The 22376-nt window shown below is 38.2% G+C and overlaps 1 protein-coding gene across 4 annotated transcripts in view; it reads left to right on the forward strand.

Annotated features, from left to right (window-relative positions):
• astl3a.3 (astacin-like metallo-endopeptidase 3 gene a.3) overlaps positions 1–22376 on the forward strand; it is a 56575-nt gene that overhangs the window by 3195 nt on the left and 31004 nt on the right. For 2 of the 4 annotated variants that reach the window (XM_031890916.1, XM_002937386.5), the window contains exons 1-7: positions 18456–18562; positions 18772–18799; positions 19183–19242; positions 19777–19836; positions 20782–20916; positions 21021–21138; positions 21519–21697. In XM_031890916.1, coding sequence (XP_031746776.1) covers positions 18494–18562; positions 18772–18799; positions 19183–19242; positions 19777–19836; positions 20782–20916; positions 21021–21138; positions 21519–21697 — 649 coding nt within the window. In that variant the 5' untranslated portion in view covers positions 18456–18493. Of the gene's footprint in view, positions 1–924; positions 1060–1163; positions 1282–1648; positions 1828–2721; positions 2804–3174; positions 3300–3737; positions 3854–4549; positions 4776–5412; positions 5532–7356; positions 7577–18455; positions 18563–18771; positions 18800–19182; positions 19243–19776; positions 19837–20781; positions 20917–21020; positions 21139–21518; positions 21698–22376 lie in introns of those variants that run through there. The other 2 variants (XM_031890918.1, XM_031890917.1) reach the window with 2 other exon arrangements.

A 22376-nucleotide genomic window follows, 5' to 3' on the forward strand; every position in this document is an offset into this window, starting at 1 on the left:
AGATTAGAGCTCAACACAGAAAAATTCAGCCACTTTCTATTTATTCATATGGGATTGTTAGAGGTTTATCAATGGGTGAATTCGTCATTTGATAAATACACTTTTAAAAATCCCATAGGACTGAATAGAAAGTAGCTGAATTTTTCTTTCTTTTTCTTGATAAATCTGCCCAGGTGAGGCCAGGTTGGCCAGGTTGGAGTTGCAGAGTGCCATTGAGCCCTATGGGAGACTTTCCTTGGGCCGGGTTGGAGCTGTAGAGTGCCATTGAGCCCTATGGGAGACTTTCCTTGGGCCAGGTTGGAGCTGCAGAGTGCCATTGAGCCCTATGGGAGACTTTCCTTGGGCCGGGTTGGAGCTGCAGAGTGCCATTGAGCCCTATGGGAGACTTTCCTTGGGCCGGGTTGGAGCTGCAGAGTGCCATTGAGCCCTATGGGAGACTTTCCTTGGGCCGGGTTGGAGCTGCAGAGTGCCACTGAGCCCTATGGGAGACTTTCCTTGGGCAGGGTTGGAGCTGCAGAGTGCCATTGAGCCCTATGGGAGACTTTCCTTGGGCCAGGTTGGAGCTGCAGAGTGCCATTGAGCCCTATGGGAGACTTTCCTTGGGCCGGGTTGGAGCTGCAGAGTGCCATTGAGCCCTATGGGAGGCTTCCAAATCATGCATTGAAGTTTCAAAGCCAGAAAGGTTTTCGCGTCGTTTACGATCGTTCGGATCCGAAAGTTTCGCAACTTTCGGATCGTAACCACAATATTTTCGTACGTCCAAGAAACAAATTTTCGTGACATTTCCGAACATCAGAAATTATCGTGGTTACTCCGAATTTTTTCCAATTGTACTTTTGGACCCCCATGTATCAGTATAAGTTTTAACCATGCAATACATATGTTGTGATCAGTAATTTTTACTTGGTTAATTGTTTAATCCAGACATTAGGCTGCCTACTAGAGAAGGAGACATCATTCAAAATCCAGGCCGTAACGCCATAAACTGCACAAGCTGCCTTTGGCCTAAGTCTGCTGATGGGACTGTCCCTGTGCCTTACAACTTCTCCTACAGCTACAGTAAGTTTCCTTTTCTGTGTTAGGCCAATCACTATTCCTTTCCTTCATAATATTCTGTAGTGATTTGTTCCCTAAATGGATACTTTCTATTCTGTCTCACCCAGATGCGGATCAGTTAGCTCTCTTTAAGACAGCTATGCAGGAGTTTGAAACCTTAACCTGTGTGAGATTTGTACCACGGGCAGCAGAAGCTGATTTTCTCAACATCGTGTCTAATGGCGGGTAGGTTTGGGAACAACGCAGAATGTAGTTTATGAACATGTAGGGATATTATCACAATTAGGTGGTAGTTGAAATGGTCCCTGTAACCATAGTGATTCCCCATCAGTAAGAAAAATTTAGCAGGAAATATTAAATCAAATGGATAATAAATCTCTGGATCAATGTTGGTTACATGGTAATAAAATGATCACAACTTGTAGGCATTTTCACTAAATTAAATGCATTATTATGATGACGAGGATGATTATTATTATATTAGTATCTTAATGAAAATCTAAGGCAACTATTTAGCGCTTACAATTTAATATTTTGGATTTTGACTGGACATTAAACATTTTTATGAGACTCTGCTGGTTGTTTTTTTTAGTTGCGCTTCTTTGATTGGGAAAAGTGGAGGATCTCAGATAGTAGAGTTGGATGCAAGTGGCTGCATGTCCGTGGGGATCATCGAGCATGAACTGATCCATGCCCTGGGCTTCTACCATGAGCAGAACAGAAGTGACCGGGATGACTATGTCACTATACATCCTGAGAATGTCATACCAGGTAAAACAATGCAGTGAGAATATGTGTTTATTGAATGACCCCTTACCTCTTGGAGTACTGGTATAGCTTCTGTCCAGGCTTTTTCCGTATAAGTCAATTATTATGTTTTATGGTCTTGAGAAATATAATAGCCTATTTTATTGCTGTTCAAATATAAAACTTGTATTGTATTTAGTGTTTTTATATTGTTAAAGAGAGAGACAGAGTTAATTATATAATTTTATTCAATATTGTCATCTGTCATTAATTTATTTCTGATTATCTTTATAGATTAATTTTCTCCAAAATAATCACTAGGGGTTGCCAAATGTTAGGCATCCCTCAGTAATTGTAATGGTTGGGCGTCCCTGCCCACTCCCAGCCTGAACCCTACCTGACCAGGCAAGTCCCTTCTATTTATAGACCCGTGCCTGACCCTCCCATCTCTGATGTCATAAAAGGGGCAGGGCAGGCACATATCTATAAACTGAGGGAGCCAGAACCTGCCAGTCTGAACCTGCCCAACCTACAGGTTAACCCCCAGGGTGAATGGGTTTTGGGTCAGCCCCCACATCACTACTTACCTGATACCCTTGGCCTGTGCTGGGGTACTCTTCAACGAGCACCATGGAGTGATCCTCTTCCCACTTCTTGCTTCTTTGCACAGGTGAGCATGCCCAATAGAGCAAAAAGCCAAACTCTAATATTTTGTTCACTCAATTGATCATACATTTTCCCAGCACAAGACAGAAAATTCTCCAAACTAGTTTCCATTATGGTTGGTTGGATTAAAGTAGGAAGGATACAAGAAACCCAAGTGAAGATTGATAGACAAAGGGATTTTGTAGAAATGTTGTTAAAATTGTTATTCTAATAATTCTATATATCATTTATCCCACATTTAATGGTTTATAGGTTATCTCAGTAACTTCAAAAAATATGATACTAATAACCTTGGGATTGAATATGACTACAGTTCAGTGATGCATTATGCACGGTAAGAAGTTCAGCCTTTTACTTAGATGCCTGTATCCAAAGATTTAATTTCTCTATGGACCCCTGTGGAACAACTCAAAGTATTGGGAGAACTGATCAGTCTGTTTTTTCGTATGTTGCCATATAGATCCATCCACCTAAATGTTACTTTTAGCTAATGGGCTTTCATAAAAAGTCTTGGACTATTTTATCACTATTATACTGTATATAGAATGCTTGGCCAAGAAAGAAGCAGCATTTACAGTAACTGTATGTTTAATTCCTGAAGGTCTACTATTTAACTATAATATGTTGGACTTTTCCATGTTGCTCTTTAGTGTGGATTGCTATTGCTATAATAAATAATGAGCTTTATTTTTGTTTGTCCCTCAGTGATGCATTTAGTAGTAACAGAAACATCACAATTGAGCCCAAGCCTAACCCAAATGTTCCTGTTGGACAAAGGAATGGACTTAGTATTTTGGACATTTCTAAGATTAACAAGCTATATCAGTGCGGTAAGGGCCCACAACCTGCCAGTTTTGTCAGTTGACATTATGTTTTGTACATTAGCAAAGCCTACATATCCCTCTTGATATATTAAATTGAAAAAAAAAGTGCAACCTAATCCTGACTATACCAGTATATACTAACCAGAATGGGAGGAGCTGGAATACATATAATAATTACAAGCAATGTACACAGAATATTCATTTTATCTAAAGCTCCACCTAAAAGCCTAATATTGATGGGGTCTGAATGGTGATACATGTGAGAGATTTTTAGATTCCCAAGGAGAAATCACATTTTTATTTAAAGCAGTTATTTCCTGTTGCCAAATATATTTATTAAGCAATTCAATTTCTAATGATTATATACAATACTGTCTATTAGTTACTCATTTAGATAAGTGGATATGTGAAATTCTAAAGAATCTTATTAATCTTATTTTTAAGATGTATGCAGTCATTTGCTTGCTGGCACCAATGGGACGATAATCTCAGCCAACTACCCCTCTGCATATCCAAATAATTCTAGCTGTGTTTGGTTGGTTAAAACGCCATCTGGACAGGTAAAGATCCAAAATTTGCAAACATTATGATTGTGTCTATATGATTTACAAGTACATTTCATAGCCTGAAAGATTATTTCCTAATACAGGTGTAAATCATGGAAGAATCCCATTAAAACATCCGTTATTTGTCTTCATAAACTTTATTACAGCCATAGCCAAGGCAAAGCTGGTTGTAGGGTTAACTTCCCTGGTGCCAATATACACTTATGTTAAGTGATGACATCACTGGAACATACCAAAGGCTGAACATTGCATTTGTGGTGGATCTGGTCAAGTGGAGTCAAAGGGGATTCCTGAAGCTGTTCCAAGTACATCAAGTGTAGGAGCTCACAAATCCCTCCTTAGGACAGGCAGAGAGAAGATTCCAAACATCCATAAAAATCACTTTTTAATTCTTCAGAAGTGAAGAAATGGCTCTCTACTGTCACAAGCCTCTCTGCCTGTTCATCTTTTTATAAACAGTATTAATAAAAGAGTGATTTTATGGGCATTTGGAACCTTCTATCTGCCTGTCTGAGGAGGGATTTGTGAGTGCCTATACACTTGGTGACTTATACACCTAACATAACTTATATAACCTATACACTTAATTCTTTAATGATTATTGATGTATAAATAAATACCTTATACAATGTCTCTTTTAAACTCACAAACTATTTGGCTTTTCCATTTCTCTTATTATTTTATCTGTAGGTGACCCTGCAATTCCAAGCCTTTGATATCCAGTCATCTCCAGGCTGTGTCTCTGACTACATTAAGATCTATGATGGTCCCACTAAGACGTCCCCTGTGTTAATGGACAGGGCATGTGGTACAGGACTGATCCCTATACAGATTGCCTCCACTAACCAGATGCTGGTTGAGTTTGTCAGTGATGGAGCAGTCACTGGGACCGGCTTCAAAGCAACATCCAGCTCAGGTAACATATTTATAACAAAAGGAAAAACTGTTTTTTTTCATCAGTGGTCCTGGTACTTAACAGTATAGGTATGTGTTCTCTTGGCCTTCTACCCAGAATGCATGGAATTACTGGAAGGCCATCTCCCATAGACTTCCTTATACAGAAAGCCACAGGTCTCAAACATTCTGGATAAAAAGTCCCATAACTGTACTTGCTTATGGCCATAGTATTAGTGTTGCACTATACAAAAAGTAGTACAGGTCACTTCTTACTAACGTCAGGTACTGGATAGCTGAATGCAACACAGGAGAGATGGACCCCTGGCGCATCGTATATAAGGCGTCTAGGTTCTAGATCTACATGCAGTTCTAGATGCATCTAGGTTAGGACCTAACAATAGAAACATAGAAACCTAATATGGAGTTTGCTATTAACCTGCATACAGTACATAGGCAAAATGCTGCCATTATAACTGTAAATTGTATGATTTTGTCATGAGCCTTTCTTTGTTTTACCACGTTAATACAAAAATAAATGATACCATAGACTAAAATCAGCAGGCAGAATGTATTTCTAATGCAAACCATATTTATTGGGCTTGTGTTAAATACAAACATATATTACTCATTTTACTATTTTCTTTCCCAATTTACAGTTCAATGTGGTGGAGCGTTCTATGCCTCAACCAAGACTTTCACATCTCCTGGTTACCCTGGATCCTACCCGCCTAACATAGACTGTACCTGGACAATCACAGCTCCAGTTGGATACAGGGTAAGACACAAATAATAAAGTGAGAAGAGCTAGAATGACATTTTTGTACACCTTATCAACTTTGCCAGCCTAATGTTCTTCCTTGTAATTGGGGTTAGTCGGTAACACCATTTAAGCAACAAGCATTGGCTGGCAACAGCCACTCACTGCTCAAAATGGAATCACTCACTAGCTATTAGAGTTGGTAACCAATCATTTTTTTTTTTACTTTTAACAAATGCTTTGTTTCTGCAAAGCCAAACTAAGGCCTGTATTTAGTTGTAGAAGCCACTAGATCTGAACATTGCTCTAGTACTAGAAATTTACAAAGTCTGACCATACTATGCAAACCACAAAAGTTCAATAGTGGTCTAGATCAGGCCTGTGAAACTGGAGGCCCTTGGGAAGGATGTGGCCCTCCAAGATATTTTTATGGCCCCCAGTCTGCTCAAATGCACCACAGACTTTACTATATGACATTAATATATTAATTTGGTCCGGCCCTCAAACATACAATACAGGTATGGGATCCCTTATCCAGAAACTAATAATCCAGAAAGCTCAGAATTACGGAAAGCCTGTCTCCCATAGACTCCATTTTAATCAAATAATACAGAATTTTAAAACTGATTTCCTTTTTCTCTGTAGTAATAAAACAGTACCTTGTAATTGATCCCAACAGGATCCCAATAAGATATAAATAATCCTTATTGGATGCAAAACAATCCTATTAAGTTTAATTAATGTTTTATTGATTTTTTTTTAGTAGACTTAAGATATGTGGATCCAAATTACAGAAAGACACCTTATCCAGAATACCCTTGGTCCCAAGCATTCTGGATAAGGAGTCCTATACCTGTATGAGAGGTAATTGGCCCCTACATGTAATAAGTTGGTCCAGATAAATAACATAATCTGGCCTAAATAAGGAACAGATCAAGAATATGTAACAAGGGACTTGTCCAGTCTTTTTGTTGTGTGTATTATTGCTAGACCCATGTCACTATTAATCAATATAGTAACCTGTTATACCACCCAAGAAATACATAACTGCTGTAGATGTTCATATATTGTATTATGTAAATAAACGTAATGTTTCTGTGATACAAAAAATGCTGAAGAACTAGTATAACAGCTAGTTATACTGTTTTAATGGACACATACGATACATCGATAACTGAGTTTGCTATATGGTGGCTTCTGCATTACTCCTAATTTCATTGTATGTATCAAGTATTAAACCCAACATTTAGGGGCTGATTTACTAACCCACGAATCCGACCCGAATTGGAAAAGTTCCGACTTGAAAACGAACATTTTGCGACTTTTTCGTATGTTTTGCGATTTTTTCGGATTCTTTACGAATTTTTCGTTACCAATACGATTTTTGCGTAAAAACGCGAGTTTTTCGTATCCATTACGAAAGTTGCGTAAAAAGTTGCGCTTTTTTCGTAGCGTTAAAACTTACGCGAAAAGTTGCGCATTTTTCGTAGCGTTAAAACTTAAAAGGTGCAAAGTTTCGCGTAAGTTTTAACGCTACAAAAAAAGCGCAACTTTTTGCGCAAGTTTTAACGCTACGAAAAATCGCCAGATTTTACGCAACTTTCGTAATGGCTACGAAAAACTCGCGTTTTTACGCAAAAATCGTATTGGTAACGAAAAATTTGTAAAGAATCTGAAAAAATCGCAAAACATACGAAAAAATCGCAAAATACCGATCATTACGAAAAAAACGCAATCGGACTCATTTCGACCCGTTCGTGGGTAAGTAAATCAGCCCCATACTGTAGCTTATGTTCTGTTTAACATCTCTGATATGTCTGCATTTGCCTCTCTTGAATCACAGGTATCACTGCGCATAAATTATTTTCAACTTGAGGTTGAACCTTCCTGTACATATGACTATCTCAAAATTTACAATTCAACCCTTAATGCTGTCATGGGCCCATACTGTGGCCTCATGGGTTTTCAATCTCCCTTTGTTTCCAAATCAAATTCCATGATGGTCACAATGCACAGCGACGACTCCAATAACTATAGAGGGTTTAGTGCTACATATACTTTTGGTGAGTATTCTGATGATTTGTTATTGATTATAACTCCATGATGGTTAAATGCACTATGGTATTCATTATTATAAGGAGTAGTCAGACTTTTATAGCGATAAAATATAACAAAAGATAAAATTATACATTTATAAATCTTTATGTTTAAAGCATATTTTTTTCTACTTTTTGTCTACAGTGAAGTAAAGAAAATCATAACAAAGGAAAGCGAGGGGCCTCTACAGTATCTTGTGCACATTAAACTAAATTAAATATGTATAAGGATTCTAAATACAATTATTTTTCGGAAACATTGAAAAAGATATAATTATGTTTGAGAATGTAAGAATCAGTTAATCAGGCAAAATAAAATGGGATTTTTGAAAATATCTGAGTATGGCCATTTGTATTCTGATATACAATTAATAAAGGGCATTGAATTATGTTTGTGATGAGAGTAACAGTAAATATCAACAGTTTCTCATAACATTATATGCAATATAAATGAATGTGGAACTGCTGCATAATTATAGTTCCTTAGAGCAAAGATTTTTTAGAATTGTTGGGTTCAAGCTCCATTTGTGGTTCAACATTTTATCAGACCCAAGTAGCTTGTAGGCCAGGGATCCCCAACCTTTTATACTCATGAGCCACATTCAAATGGAAAAAGTTTTGGGGAGCAACAACAGCATGGAAAATGTTCCTGATGGTGCCAATAAGAGCTATAATTGCATACTTAATAGCCCCTATGTGGACTGGCAGCCTACAGGGGGCTCTGTTTGGCATTATACTTGGTTTTTATGCAACCAAAGCTTGCCATTACCAAAAATTTAAATATGAGTACCTGCTTTGAGGCCCCGGGGAGCAACATTCAAGGGGTTGGCGAGCAACATGGTGCTCACAAGCCACTGGTTGGGGATCACTGTTGTATGGGGAAAAAAACTAACCCCAAGCAATATCCAGTAAAAAAAATCAGCTTCTTTTCCAAGCAAACACTTCAGGCTGGTTCTGCTTTAGACTGGTCTTTCTTCCAATTACTATTGTTGTCTGGGATGTTCATTTTGAAGCAATTTTGATAAAAATATCAGCAGAGTGATTATGGTTTTATTTCCTTTAATCCTTCATACTGCCCCCTGACTATTGGCTTTGGAATTTAGGTTGGCATATAATCCCATAAAGATTAATATATGTGGGATTAAACAGATGTATGTGATGTTATTTTGCCAGTGCTATTACTCTATATGAACCTCAGACTTGGCCTGTCAAGCTGCAACTTCCTGCAACTCCTGGTAGAACTTGCATTACATGGGACTCTTTCAGTGTAGCCCTGCCTGTATTGGTGAAGAAGGGTTAACCACCATGATTTTCACACACAGAACTGATCTCTCAATAACTCGGGTGCTAGCAGTTCTTGAAACAAATCACACACAATCTCTTGGTAGTATTTCACAGATGGTGCAATGAATTCTTTTATAGATACTTCAGACAATTTTGACTACTTGTGAAAATTCTCACTGTCATAGTATTGGCAACACCCAGAGGTAGTACCCACCTATAGGTGAACAGTCCTTAGCTTTAGAATGATGCTCACAGTGAGGCCTTACTCCAGAAACCCCTTTATCACTGAGCCTATGCTGGTGGGTGACATTACAGACCCTCCAGGTCTCCTCATTAGAGCCTCTCACTGTTTTGCTAACTACACTGAACCTGACTCTCACGCCTAGAGTGGCCTATTGCAGATCGTTCCTGACACTGTCTTCTCCTACTGAGGCCTACCTCCATCTCAGGCTCTCCAGCACCAACCACATTCTTCAGCTGTGGGGTCCAATGAGAATAGCAATTAGTGTCTCCCTTATTAAAGACAAGGGGAACCTGACAGGTCTAGCCAATTACAGAATTGCCACTGGAACACTTAAAACTGGAAGGGGAAACAACTTCCTCCTCCATTTTCTGAAACATGCCCAGCCCTTAGTTGGATTAACCCTTATGTAGATAGATTAAAATAAAGATAACAAAGCCAACAGGCTGGGGCACTCCAATATCATGCAATATACAGGTAAGTCTGAAACCATATACAGTAATGTATGGGAATACAATATTTTGTTTATCACTTTGATGCACCTGGTAATTAAACTACATTTAAACTAAACTAACTACATAACTAATTAAACTCTGCTCTGGAGAGAAGATTCCTGTAGCAATATTTCCATGTGTAGGGCACCAATTGCTACAAACATGGCATATTGCCCCCAGTTTGTTGTACTTTGTACCTTTCCATGCAATTAATAATCCCCTGTGCCTGTGAAATACAAAAACATTTTAATGGGCAATATACATATATGGGTTTTTTTTTTATTTGTAAAATTGGGAAAAAAGCATTAATACTTTTTAGAACTAATTTTTGCAACAATAGTGACTTTAATGTTTGGCCCATTGGGTGAGTAGGGTGCTGCTTGTGCATCAGCTTCCGTTTCCTGGGTGTTCACATCGCAGATGATCTCGCATGGTCAGTTCATATTGACAAAACAGTGAAGAAGGCGCAGCAGCGACTCTTCTTTCTCAGGAGACTGAAGAGATTTGGCATGAGCCCCCGCATCCTTAGGTCCTTCTACCGCTGTGCCATCGAGAGCATCCTCACTGGATCCATCACAACCTGGTACGGCAACAGCACCGTCTACAACCGCAAAGCTCTGCAAAGAGTGGTGCGGTGTGCCGAGATAATAATTGGAGGTGAACTTCCCTCCCTCCATGACATCTACAGGAATCGGTGCCTGAGGAAAGCGAGGAGGATCATCAAAGACTCCAGTCATCCCAGTAACAAACTATTTAAACTGCTCCCGTCAGGCAGGAGGTATGGAAGTATCCAGTCCCGAACCAGCAGGCTGAGGGACAGCTTCTATCATCAGGCCATCAGACTGCTGAACACTGACCAATAGGTCTCATAGACATTACACGGTCACTTATAGTCACTAAGTATTTTTTAATACTTGCTCAAGCTAATACTACTGTATTATTCACATACATATTTATTCTTAAAATTGTTCACCACTATTGCTTGTGTAGCTTGCACATAAGAATTTCACTCATATGTACTGTATCTGTGTACCAGTAACGTGATGTGACAATAAAAGTGATTTGATTTGATTTGATCTCAGTTTTCAAATAGTCGAACGTTCTCCTTTCTCATTTTGAACCATTTCAGAATTAATCAATGTGCATTGCATCTTTTATTTACTACTTGGTTTAATTACAAATTGGACATTGGAATTCTATTGTTGAAATACTTTAAAGCAGAAACTGGACATTTACACAGAAATAATTTCTCAGACAATGCTTCCTTTCCATTGAGGTGAGCTAGAACTGCTCTGCTATAAGCTCTGCCACTTAATTACCTGGCTGAGAGGGAATATTAACCCCTTTTTTCTTTATCACTCGCTCTGAATCCTATATTATGCCCATTAATTGCACAATAAAAAATAATTTGACAGTTCCATTCAAAACAAAAAATACAGTTTTTACACATAACAAAACGTGCATCATCACAACATGTCATTATTCACTGAAAAATTATATTGCATGTGTTAAAGTTTTCCATCCCTTTAAATAATGGGCACAATGGTTGGTTGAGTAATATTCTCTCATACTACTATGTATAATGCTAGACCTTATCCGTCACCCAATATATCAATTATTTTACCACGCCTTCCAAATTGCTATGAGTTTTCCCTGCCAGCCCCCACTCCATATGATCTTTTATACAAAGGTAATTCCTTCTCCACTAGCTCTAACCGCTGGCATATATTCAGAAGTGATGCCCATATCCAGTGTAATACAAGATTCTTACAAACATAAAAGAATTTTCCGAGGGGTTTTTAGAATCCACTGTCCCCAACAGACAAATCTCACTCAGTCTGACTGGGACTTTCTTAATTTTAAAAATATGGGGAGACTTAAGGGCACTATTGAGAGAACTGAAGTTATGCCTGCAGCTTGAGATTAACTCTTTATTAGCCTTTCCTTCTCGCAGTGTTGGACTGGGACCCCAGTGGCCCACCAGAAAACCTTAGACCATAGGCCCACTTTCCAAACTACTTTTCCTTCTTTCCTCACCCTTTATTCTCCTATTCACTTTTATTTACATGCTTTGCATCTATTCTTCCATCTATTTCTCCCCTTTGTTCCCATTCAGAAATAGGGAATGAGCATGAAACAGGCCAAATGGTCAGGAGCAGGAGGGCCCACTGACCCCTGGGCCCACCGGGAGTTTTCCTGATATCCTGGTGGGCCAGTCCAACGCTGCCTTCTCATTTAAAAAATGTGATTACATTTAAATCTGTGCAATTTATGGTATTTGCAATACCATTGTACAGAGCTATTACGTGTCATTCATTTTTTTCTTCATTTTCAGACAACAAACTAAAGCAAAAGAGGGAACCTGATTGCACCCCGCCTAATGGTTTAACATTTAGTGGTCAGTACAACTTTCCCTTTTTTGCTATAGTTTATACAGGAGCAGTGCCCAGCTCCATGTTGTAGCTCCCACCCTTCCCAGCTACAGTCAGGTGATCCCAGTGGTGGCCAATAAAAGGGCAGCCATTTGGGGATGTTAACCTTAAAAGTAAGCAGGTAAAATGTAGTCCCTGTGTAAAAAAACACAGTTGGAGGGCATTTTTAGTAGCTTAATGAACGGTTTAATGTCCTATATGTATATTGATAATGGGTGAGTGCAGGGGAAGTCTTGTTTCTGTATATAAACACATAAACATGCATCTTGGCTGAGACTGTACAGTTGCAGGCATTTTTGTTACTTGCCCTTCAGGTCTTTGCTTCCTCTGTGTGGCCCCACCCCCTCCTCTGCTGCTCCGGCTGGGAATTCCCCTCACAGAACGACTGGAAGCGGTTGCTTGAAGTAAAAGGAATTTTACCTCACCAGAAACCTTCTGAACTATCTGAAATAACCTGCCTGCTTCATTTGCCTGGTTCAGTCTGCTGCCTGCAGCTTGCTGCTAAACACTGAAGGCAGATGGTCAGAAACTTCAGCCCCCCCCCGCCATCCCTATTTGTGGACACCTGTGTAGTTCCTTGTTCTAATGGCTGAATGGCAGCTGGAAGGAATATATTGCTACAATGTGTACATGAAACACTGAAAGAAATCAACAGCACTCAGTCTAACCCACATTCTGGAGTTGACCAGTTGCTAGAAATGATAAAAAGCTATTATTTGTACACAAAACAAAGAAGAAAGATTGCCAGTGCTCAGTTTGCCTTGATAATAAAATAATTGTTACAAAGGTGTTAGTACCACACTTCGGCCATATACATGTAGAAATATATAAGCTCACGTGCCACTTCAAGGCCCTTTATTATACAGTCTAACACAGCAAAATAGTAGTGATGGATTCATAGAGAAATTCTGCATTTCCCCATCGGCAAATATTTCAGTAAAACTGCTGCAAAAAATTTGCTGCAAAAAGTTGTAGTTGGGAAAAAATGACCACAAAAATACATCCAAAATATTTCTCATGAAAAAGTAGCTACACGGGCAGCATTCCATTCAGGGCGAAGTCTGCAGGTCTCCACGCTTTGAGTGCAGTGGGCTGCGGCTATTTGCACAATGCCTCATGCAGTGACCACAATGGAATAAAATGGCTGACTGAGGCCTATTTTTGCACTTTGCCCATGGCAAGGGAAACTAACTCTGCTTTGTTGAGGGGAAGGGGTGAGATGTTGTGAGACTACAGCTCTCAGATGCTGTGATAAATTGTATGCTAGAGGTTCTTTAACAGGCAAACAAGGTGTATTGTCAAGTGCTTCAGGGTTGACAATATATTCAAATACAGAGCTTAACCCTTTTTCCCTTTGTGGAGATGCTTGGTAGGTTGATAATACACCTCTAAGGCTACTAGCTAGCAGTCTGGATCTCCTCCATTAGAAATGTTCAATGAGTAGAATACTGAGCCAGAATCCCTTTCAGTACTGTGGTCCGGTCATGTGGTCACTTTAGGCCAGTTATGCCCAAGGGAGAGCTACCTCCAGCTATGAATTGTTTGGTTGGCGCACAAAGCTGCCCTCAATCTCTCTCTCTCTCTCTCTCTCTCTCTCTCTCTCTCTCTCAAGTCTCACCATATTTCATTCCTAGAACTTAGTGTGACAAAACTAGTCCTATACCTGTCTAAACCTCATTCACAGAGTCCCTATTCCCTAATTTCTCTAACGCGGTTGTCCCTTTAGGGGGGAACTCTTTACTGGGCCTTGCTGACACCAGGCTTCCCAGCAGACATCCACCTCAGTCAGAAGATGGAGGCCAAAGAGGATGAACTGGGGCTTCCCAATCACTTTATCCAAGTGTTACAAGAAATAGTCATACTTCCCTGGGCCAATAGGGAAATAACTATCCCAACCAAGTAACTATGGATACAGGTGCTGAGAATAACCATAGGAGAAATTAAGCCTGTGAATCTCTATATACAGTATATGGCCCAGGAATAGTGACCATAAAAGAAAAGCTAAGGGGAATGAAAAATGGGAAGGAGTGAGATAAAAGGAAAGAAGAGAATATAACAAAAAAGAAAATAGGATTGACTATGAATATTTTCATTCATCCAGGTCATGGTATATCTAGTATAAGTAAATCTAAAGCAACTGAACTTAGCAAGATTAACTATAAGTATGTAATAATGTATTATTAACAGGATTCCACCTGTTTAAAAAAAACATAGCTGATGTTTGCAGCGCGTAATATGATTTGTTCCAAAACCTGCTCACTTTCTACCATAAAAAAAGCTGAGCCAAATGCATTATTTAGACACAGTCTGGTCATGGTTATTCCTAATGTACAGTACAGGTATGGGACCTATTATGCAGAATGTTTGGGTTTCTGGATAACGGATTCCATACCTGTATTATCAAACAATGAAAGTATTATCAAACTGGAAAGTAGATTTGTAATGCTATTATTCATGGTATTATAAAGGATAAACCAGAAAGGGCAGGCAATTCACATCTTTATCCAATATTTTTGTGTCCATTACATTTATATGTGTAAAAACATATGTAACTGTAGGTTGCCAAGGTTATCTTCAAGAAGTAAAAACAAACTGCCAGTAGGTTAGGATGGTATTAAATAATCACAACATTTGTGCCTTTTCACAATCCAGGGCAGAGATGAATACTAAGGCACATTTCTGTTCACACAAATGACATGTTTTTATATTGTGTACAATTAAAAAAGCAATTAAGGAGTTAAGTTGAAGCTTTATCCAAAGCCCCAAACCTAATTTGTTATTGATGAATTGTGAATGGTTTTGGTTTTTCAAATAATCAAGAAAGTAGCAGCAAATTTCCACTTCTTTATTTCTTCATTAAAAGATCATTTAGTATACAAAAGGCTTACAAATAGAACCCATTCCCACAGGAGTAAGCCGTAGTGTAACTAGATATCACTGGGCCCCATAGCAATGTAATTTTAGTCCCTAACCCCATAAGCTGAATTGTCTTACCATTATACATATATACAGTATATATATATATTGGAATTGCTTATAAATATAGGGGTCCCAAAGGGCTTTCTTCACTCCTGCCCCAGTAGCCATGAGGGCTATATGGTCCTGGGGGTATGCCAGGTTGACTAAAAGTATGGGAACTATTAGTAGAAGGAATTTACCTGTTTTGTTTTTTTTTTAAAAAAACCCATACTGATGTCTGGAGCGCATAATAGGATTTCTTCCCAAATCAGCTTCACTTTCTACTGTGAAGAAACTGAGCCAAATCCTTGATTTAGACATGGCCTGGTCATGGATATTCCAAATAGCAGACTGTACAGTACATTTGTAATGCTATTATTCATGGTATTATTTTGGATAAACCAGAATGGGCAGGCAACTCACATCATTATCCAATATTTGTGTGTCCATTACTTTAGAAACATGTTTGTAAACATATGTAACCTATGTACATTGCTAAGGTTACCTTCAGAAAGTTAATACAAACTGCCAGTGGGATAGGATGGCAATAGATAATCACAGCATCCATGCCTTTGTATAATCCAGGACAGCGATTAATACTAATAAATAATGCCTATTCCCATGGGGGTAGGCAGTGGTGGAACTAGATGCCATTGAACCCCACAGAAACATAATTTTAGACTCTAAACCCCAGAAGCGCATATATATATTGCTTATAGATACAGGGCAGGGTCCTCTTCCACTTCACTCTTATGTGATCTATTCTTTAATGGCCCATCCTCATCAAGGACCTTTCTAAAATGTGATCCCATTTATACTGGTAAGGTGGAGCTTTAAAAAAATAAACTATTGAACCACACCCATCCTATGATATTACATACGCATATTACTTACTTATTACTTACAATAGCATCCTCACCCTTTAACCGTCATTGTGAGTGCCCATCAAAATGGGTAATAGGTTTGAAGGAAACGGTTACGGTATGAAAGGTCCTGTTCCATGCAGCAAATTGATGGTCTTAATCTTGTATATGTATGTATGTATATCTTTATTAATAAAGCAATACTTATGTACGCAGCACTGTACAGTAGAATATATTAATACAAACAGGGCGTTATTAAGATAATAATAGATAAATACAAAGTATAACAATAAATACAAATAAATACAAGATACAGTTGCAATAAGTTAAGAGTCAAAGACACAATCTTCCCCTCCTACATACAAATATGGCGGACTACAAATTAAATTAGAAAATTAAAGAATTTTAAATTAAAAACCCCAGATTTTCCATCATATCATTTAAAAAATACATACAGAATGCAGAATATTAATTTCTTTTAACCTAGTGGCATACCAACTCTGAGTCAGGGGAACATGTATGTAGAAGAAGGGTAAACAGACTCTGGGATGCTGGACCATCTCAGGCAGTAGTATTGCCCAGATTACCCCTGTTCCCACAGGATAAAGAAGGGAATGGGCTCAGGGGCATCAATCTTTTCCTTCTTTCTGTATGTGGGCTTAATTGGCCAGTGTCTGTGCAAGTGTGATAAAGTAGCTACTTTATAAAATGCAGGCTTAATTAGTACAGGTATGGAATCTGTTAAACATAAAGTTCCGAATTATGGGAAGGCCATCTCCCATAGACTGCATTATAAGCAACAAATTTCAATTTTTAAAAATGATTTCCTTTTTCTCTGTAATAATAAAACAGTACCTGTACTTGATCCCAACTAAGATATAATTACCCCTTATTGGGGGCAGAACAGCCCTATTGGGTTTATTTCATGGTTAAATGATTCCCTTTTCTCTGTAATAATAAAACAGTACCTGTACTTGATCCCAACTAAGATATAATTACCCCTTATTGGGGGGCAGAACAGCCCTATTGGGTTTATTTAATGGTTAAATGATTCCCTTTTCTCTGTAATAATAAAACAGTACCTGTACTTGATCCCAACTAAGATATAATTACCCCTTATTGGGGGGCAGAACAGCCCTATTGGGTTTATTTAATGGTTAAATGATTCCCTTTTCTCTGTAATAATAAAACAGTACCTGTACTTGATCCCAACTAAGATATAATTACCCCTTATTGGGGGGCAGAACAGCCCTATTGGGTTTATTTAATGGTTAAATGATTCCCTTTTCTCTGTAATAATAAAACAGTACATGTACTTGATCCCAACTAAGATGTAATTCATATTAATTGGAGGCAAAACATTCCTATTGTTTTTCTTGCATGTTTAGATCATTTTTTTTTAGCAGACTTAAGGTATGAAGATCCAAATTATGGAAAGACCCCTAATACTTGTAGTTCAGGACAAAGGCAGGAATCTGTATGGCAGCTAAGCACTAAGCATTCCCAAATATTTGCATTTAGTGATGAGTGAAACTTTGCAAATGCATTGGAGTTAATGGGTTTTTTTTATTGCACCAAATGCACTGGAGTCAATTTTTTTTTATCACGCCAAATGCATTTGAGTAAATGGGTGTTTTTTTTCTCAAAGTTTTTTTTCATACCAAGTGCACTGAAGTCAAGAGGTATTTTTCTTGTCATTTCTTTCCACACTTTCTCCTACTCAAAAAAAAATCTATTTTTTTCCCTGGTGAAATAAACTATATGATGAAATTCTAGTACAGATTTGCAAGAATTTTCGTCACACATGAACCATACATGAACCAGGAAAAAAAAAATGTTCATCCTTATTTGTATTACACTAAGGGGCACATTTACTAATCCACGAACGTCCGAAAAGCGTCCGAATGCGTTTTTTTCGTAATGATCTGTATTTTGCGACTTTTTCGCGAATTGTCGCAAATTTTTTGAGCGCTCAATACGAAAAAATTGCGACAATTCGCGAAAGTCATAATGGCTATGCAAAAGTCGCGACAATTCACGAAAGTCATAATGGCTATGCAAAAGTCGCAACAATTCGCGCAAGTCGTAACGGCTACGTAAAAGTCGCGACGGTGACGAAAAAAATCGCAAAAAATACGAAAAAGTCGCAAAATGTTCGTTTCCAATCCGATTTTTTTCCCATTTCGGGATTCGGATTCGTGGATTAGTAAATCAGCCCCTAAAATGTGAATTGTACCAATAGTTCCTTGCTGTTGTGTCTACTATCCAAGATATTTCATGTTCTCAATCTCTTCATACATCACACAACTAAAATTGGAGTGTTCCATGTGAATTTCCCAGTTTCCATTCTGTGACATAAATGACTTAAATTAAGTAGTAGTAAACTAAGGATAATTTACAGAATGGTACATTATTTAGGGTCGTCATTATCTACTTTACACTCTCAACGCCAATCATTTGATTATAACACCTATAACACCCAACCCAAGACCCTAAGGCACACTTGCATATCTCTCTTTGGATTGGTCAGGCTCAGGTATTAAATATGGCTCTTGGGTTGCATTGGGACACAATACCAGGGAGAAGGGGAAAGACAGCAGTTCATCCTTAAGATGGATGTGAGAATATCAGCCATTCTGCTGGCCTGCATCATACAATGTGCTGTGAGCTCACCTATACAGGTAAGGCACTGGGAACCATTAGACATACACCTGCTGCAGGAATCCCTTTATTGTACATTTAGCCTCTTGTTTATAAATAACTTGGAGGTTTGTGATAAATTATAGGCAACTGGAATTAGAACCTATGTTTTTGATTAACTGATGAGATTACAATAACACAATAGATAAACTTAAAAAGATATGTAAAACTGCACATTATTCTTTTTTAGGTTTTCTATTCAGAGACTGATAGACTTGGTAAGTAATCTGTTTTTTTTAAGTTGAAGAACTCTTGATGTCCCGTTTCCTTGAAGTTTTTCTTGAACTGAATCTTGCTTGTTGCCATTGTACAGAGCAGTCTTAGTCTAATTGTGAAATCTTACCTTTAAATCTATATATATTCAATATATTTTTAAAACAATCCATAAGTAACATCTGTTAGTAAAAACTAAGATACAGTGAATGTAATCTAAAGGCAACAAGCTAATCTGCTGCTTAGGCAAGCCCATCATCTTCCAATCCCTCAGAACGATACAACCTTTTAATGTATTTAGTTTCTGTTAAGTAATACTGCCCCTTTAATAACGTATGTTTTGCCATACATACTGCACATTCAGCTAACCACATCTTCTTGTTTTTAGAAGAAAATTATGCAGTGGCCAAAGAGGACATTCTCAAAGCAATAGGACAAGAAGATCCAGGTACTGAGTTCCAACTTCACAACAATAGCTGAAAGGGAAATATAATGCTTGAACTATACTATATATATACAGTATATATCCCTGACGAAAGTTCCTGTGTGGAGCTGAAACGTTGGTCTAAATAAACCTCTGATTATTATTTTGCAATACTTCTCAACTGTGTGTGAAAATCCTGCGTGTGCCGTCACTCCTATGCCTGTATATATATATATATATACAGTATATATAGAAAATAATCATCTGTGGCCAGCACACCCTTCAATGTTTCATCAAAAAATTTTTATTGAAGATATATTGTTAAAACCAACGTTTCGGTCCTTGTTAGGACCTTTCTCAAGGATGAGACATACATAATTTTGGCTAAGCACCCCGCAGAATATTGAGCCTTGGAGTGCGGACACCATTTGGATTGATATATATATATATATATACCCAAATATATACTGTATATATTTTATTTTAATTCCAAAATTTAATTCCAAATTTCCAAAGAAAGTGTATGAAATCATTACAGTACCACTAATTTACTTGCAGGAAAAACAGAGACCCAGGACTCCATGGACATATACAGCAGTATATTAGAGGCAAACAAAGGTAATAGCAAGTTAAAAACAACATTGAGTATTGCATTTTAACTTCTTGTTTCTAATAAACATGGTCAGTGAAAGACAATAGATTTTACCGTCTTTACGGGGCAGATGTGAGATTAGAGCTCGCCACAAAAAAAATTCAGTCACTTTCTTTTTATTCTTATGGGATTTTAGAATAATTTAATAAATCTGCCCTCAAGTATCAGTTTGACACTAATATTAAATATAATTTTATTTTTAAAGGAGAAGGAAAGCCATTTTGGCATTTTACTGCCAATAGATTTGCCACATTAGTGCCACCTAGAACGTTATATTTATTCTGCAGAAAGCATTGCCATACCTGAGTAAAGAGCCCTAGAAACTCCTTCTGTTTGTTTAAGCTACCATTTTAGTTTGGTCTTTGTACCTTACTGCAGTAGCTCTAGCTGCTGGTAGCTTAGATTACACATTCCTAAGGGTTGGGGAATGAGTTTTATGAATTCTTGTGGGAAGAGGGAGCAGGAGAGGAGAGAGCTGTGCAGACTCAGGCCCCCAGGAATGAAAGATTTTTCTGAGAGAGGAAGTCTGATAACAAAGAACATATTTACATAAAAGGAGACAAGATGTCCTGAGGCTCATTTATCAATACTGGGCAAATTTGCCCATGGGCATTAACCCATAGCAACCTATCAGAGATTGGCTTTTCTCAGCCAGCTGCAGGTAGAACAATGAATGCAACAATTTGATTGCTTGCCATGGGTTATTGCCCACGGGCAAAATTGCCCAGTGTTGATAAATGACCCCCGCCCCCTGTGTTTCTTTAGATAGAGGACTCAGTGCAGCTTTTCTGTGAGTGCTTATGGCTGTATTTACATAGACCTTTCTGTTAAAGTTTACTTAGTTTTTACCTTTCCTTTAACCATGCAATACATGTTACCAGTAATTTTATTTATTTTATTCTTTAATCCAGACATTAGGCTGCCTACTAGAGAAGGAGACATCATTCAAAATCCAGGCCGTAACGCCATAAACTGCCCAAGCTGCCTTTGGCCTAAGTCTGATGATGGGACTGTCCCTGTGCCTTACAACTTCTCCTACAGCTACAGTAAGTTTCCTTTTCTGTATTAGGCCAATCACTATTCCTTTCCTTCTTAATATTCTCTAGTGATTTGTTCCTTAAATGGATCCTTTCTATTCTGTCTCACCCAGACGCGGATCAGTTAGCTCTCTTTAAGACGGCTATGCAGGAGTTTGAAACCTTAACCTGTGTGAGATTTGTACCATGGACAACAGAAGATGATTTTCTCAACATCATGTCTAATGGCGGGTAGGTTTGGGACCAACGCAGAACGTAGTTTATGAACATGTAGGGATATTATCACAATTAGGTGGTAGTGGTAATGGTCCATGTAACCATAGTGATTCCCCAGCAGTAAGAACAATATTGCAGGAAATATTGGATCAAATTTACAATAAATCTCTGGATCAATGTTGGTTACATGGTGATAAAATGATCACAACTTGTAGGCATTTTCACTAAATTATATGCTTTATTATGATGATTATGATGATGAGGATGAATATTATTATCTTAATAATATCTCAATGAAAATCTAAGGCAACTATTTAGCACTTACAATTTAATATTTTAGATTTGAACTGGATATTAAACTTTTTTATGAGACTCTGCTGCTTGTTTTTTTCTAGTTGTGCTTCTTTGATTGGGAAAAGTGGAGGATCTCAGATAGTTTGGTTGGATGCAAGTGGCTGCATGTCCAAGGGGATCATCCAGCATGAACTGAACCATGCCCTGGGCTTCTACCATGAGCAGAACAGAAGTGACCGGGATGACTATGTCATTATCCATCCTGAGAATATCATACCAGGTAAAACAATGCAGTGAGAATATGTGTTTATTAAATCACCCGGCATAGCTTCTGATTTATTTCTGGCACTACATTTTTGCTTTTTCTGTATAAGTGAATGATTATTATGTTTTATTGGTCTTGAGAAATATAATAGCCCATTTTATTGGTGTTCAAAATATAATATCTGTATTGTGTTTACTGTTTTTATATTGTTGAATAGAGTGTTAATTATATAATTCAATATTGTTATCCATCATTAATTTATTTCAGATTTATCTTTATAGATTAATTTACTTTAAAGGAGATTGAAAGTCTCAATCACTAGGGGTTGCCAAATGTTAGGCACCCTGCACCTGTAGTGATGTGTGGGTCGATTAAAAGTTGACCCGCACACAACCTTAAAAACCCGTCCACTCCCAGTCCGAACCCTACTCGACCCAGAAAGAACCCTCTATTCATAAACCTGCATCTGACCTGCCCATCTCTGATGTCACAAAAGAGGCAAGGCAGGCACTTATCTATAAATTGAGGGAGCTGGAAGCTGGCAGTCTAAGGTTGCCCATGACCAGAAATGGTGTGCAGAAGTTAGTGCGAACCCACACGACCCGCGGATCCAACAGGTTTCAGCCCGGCCCGCACATCACTACTTACCTGATACCATGGGCCGGTGCTCTTGTTAGCAGAAAACTGCCCCCAG

The sequence above is a fragment of the Xenopus tropicalis genome, chromosome 8 (assembly GCF_000004195.4).
Source record: "Xenopus tropicalis strain Nigerian chromosome 8, UCB_Xtro_10.0, whole genome shotgun sequence".
NCBI classification, from domain to species: Eukaryota; Metazoa; Chordata; class Amphibia; order Anura; family Pipidae; genus Xenopus; species Xenopus tropicalis.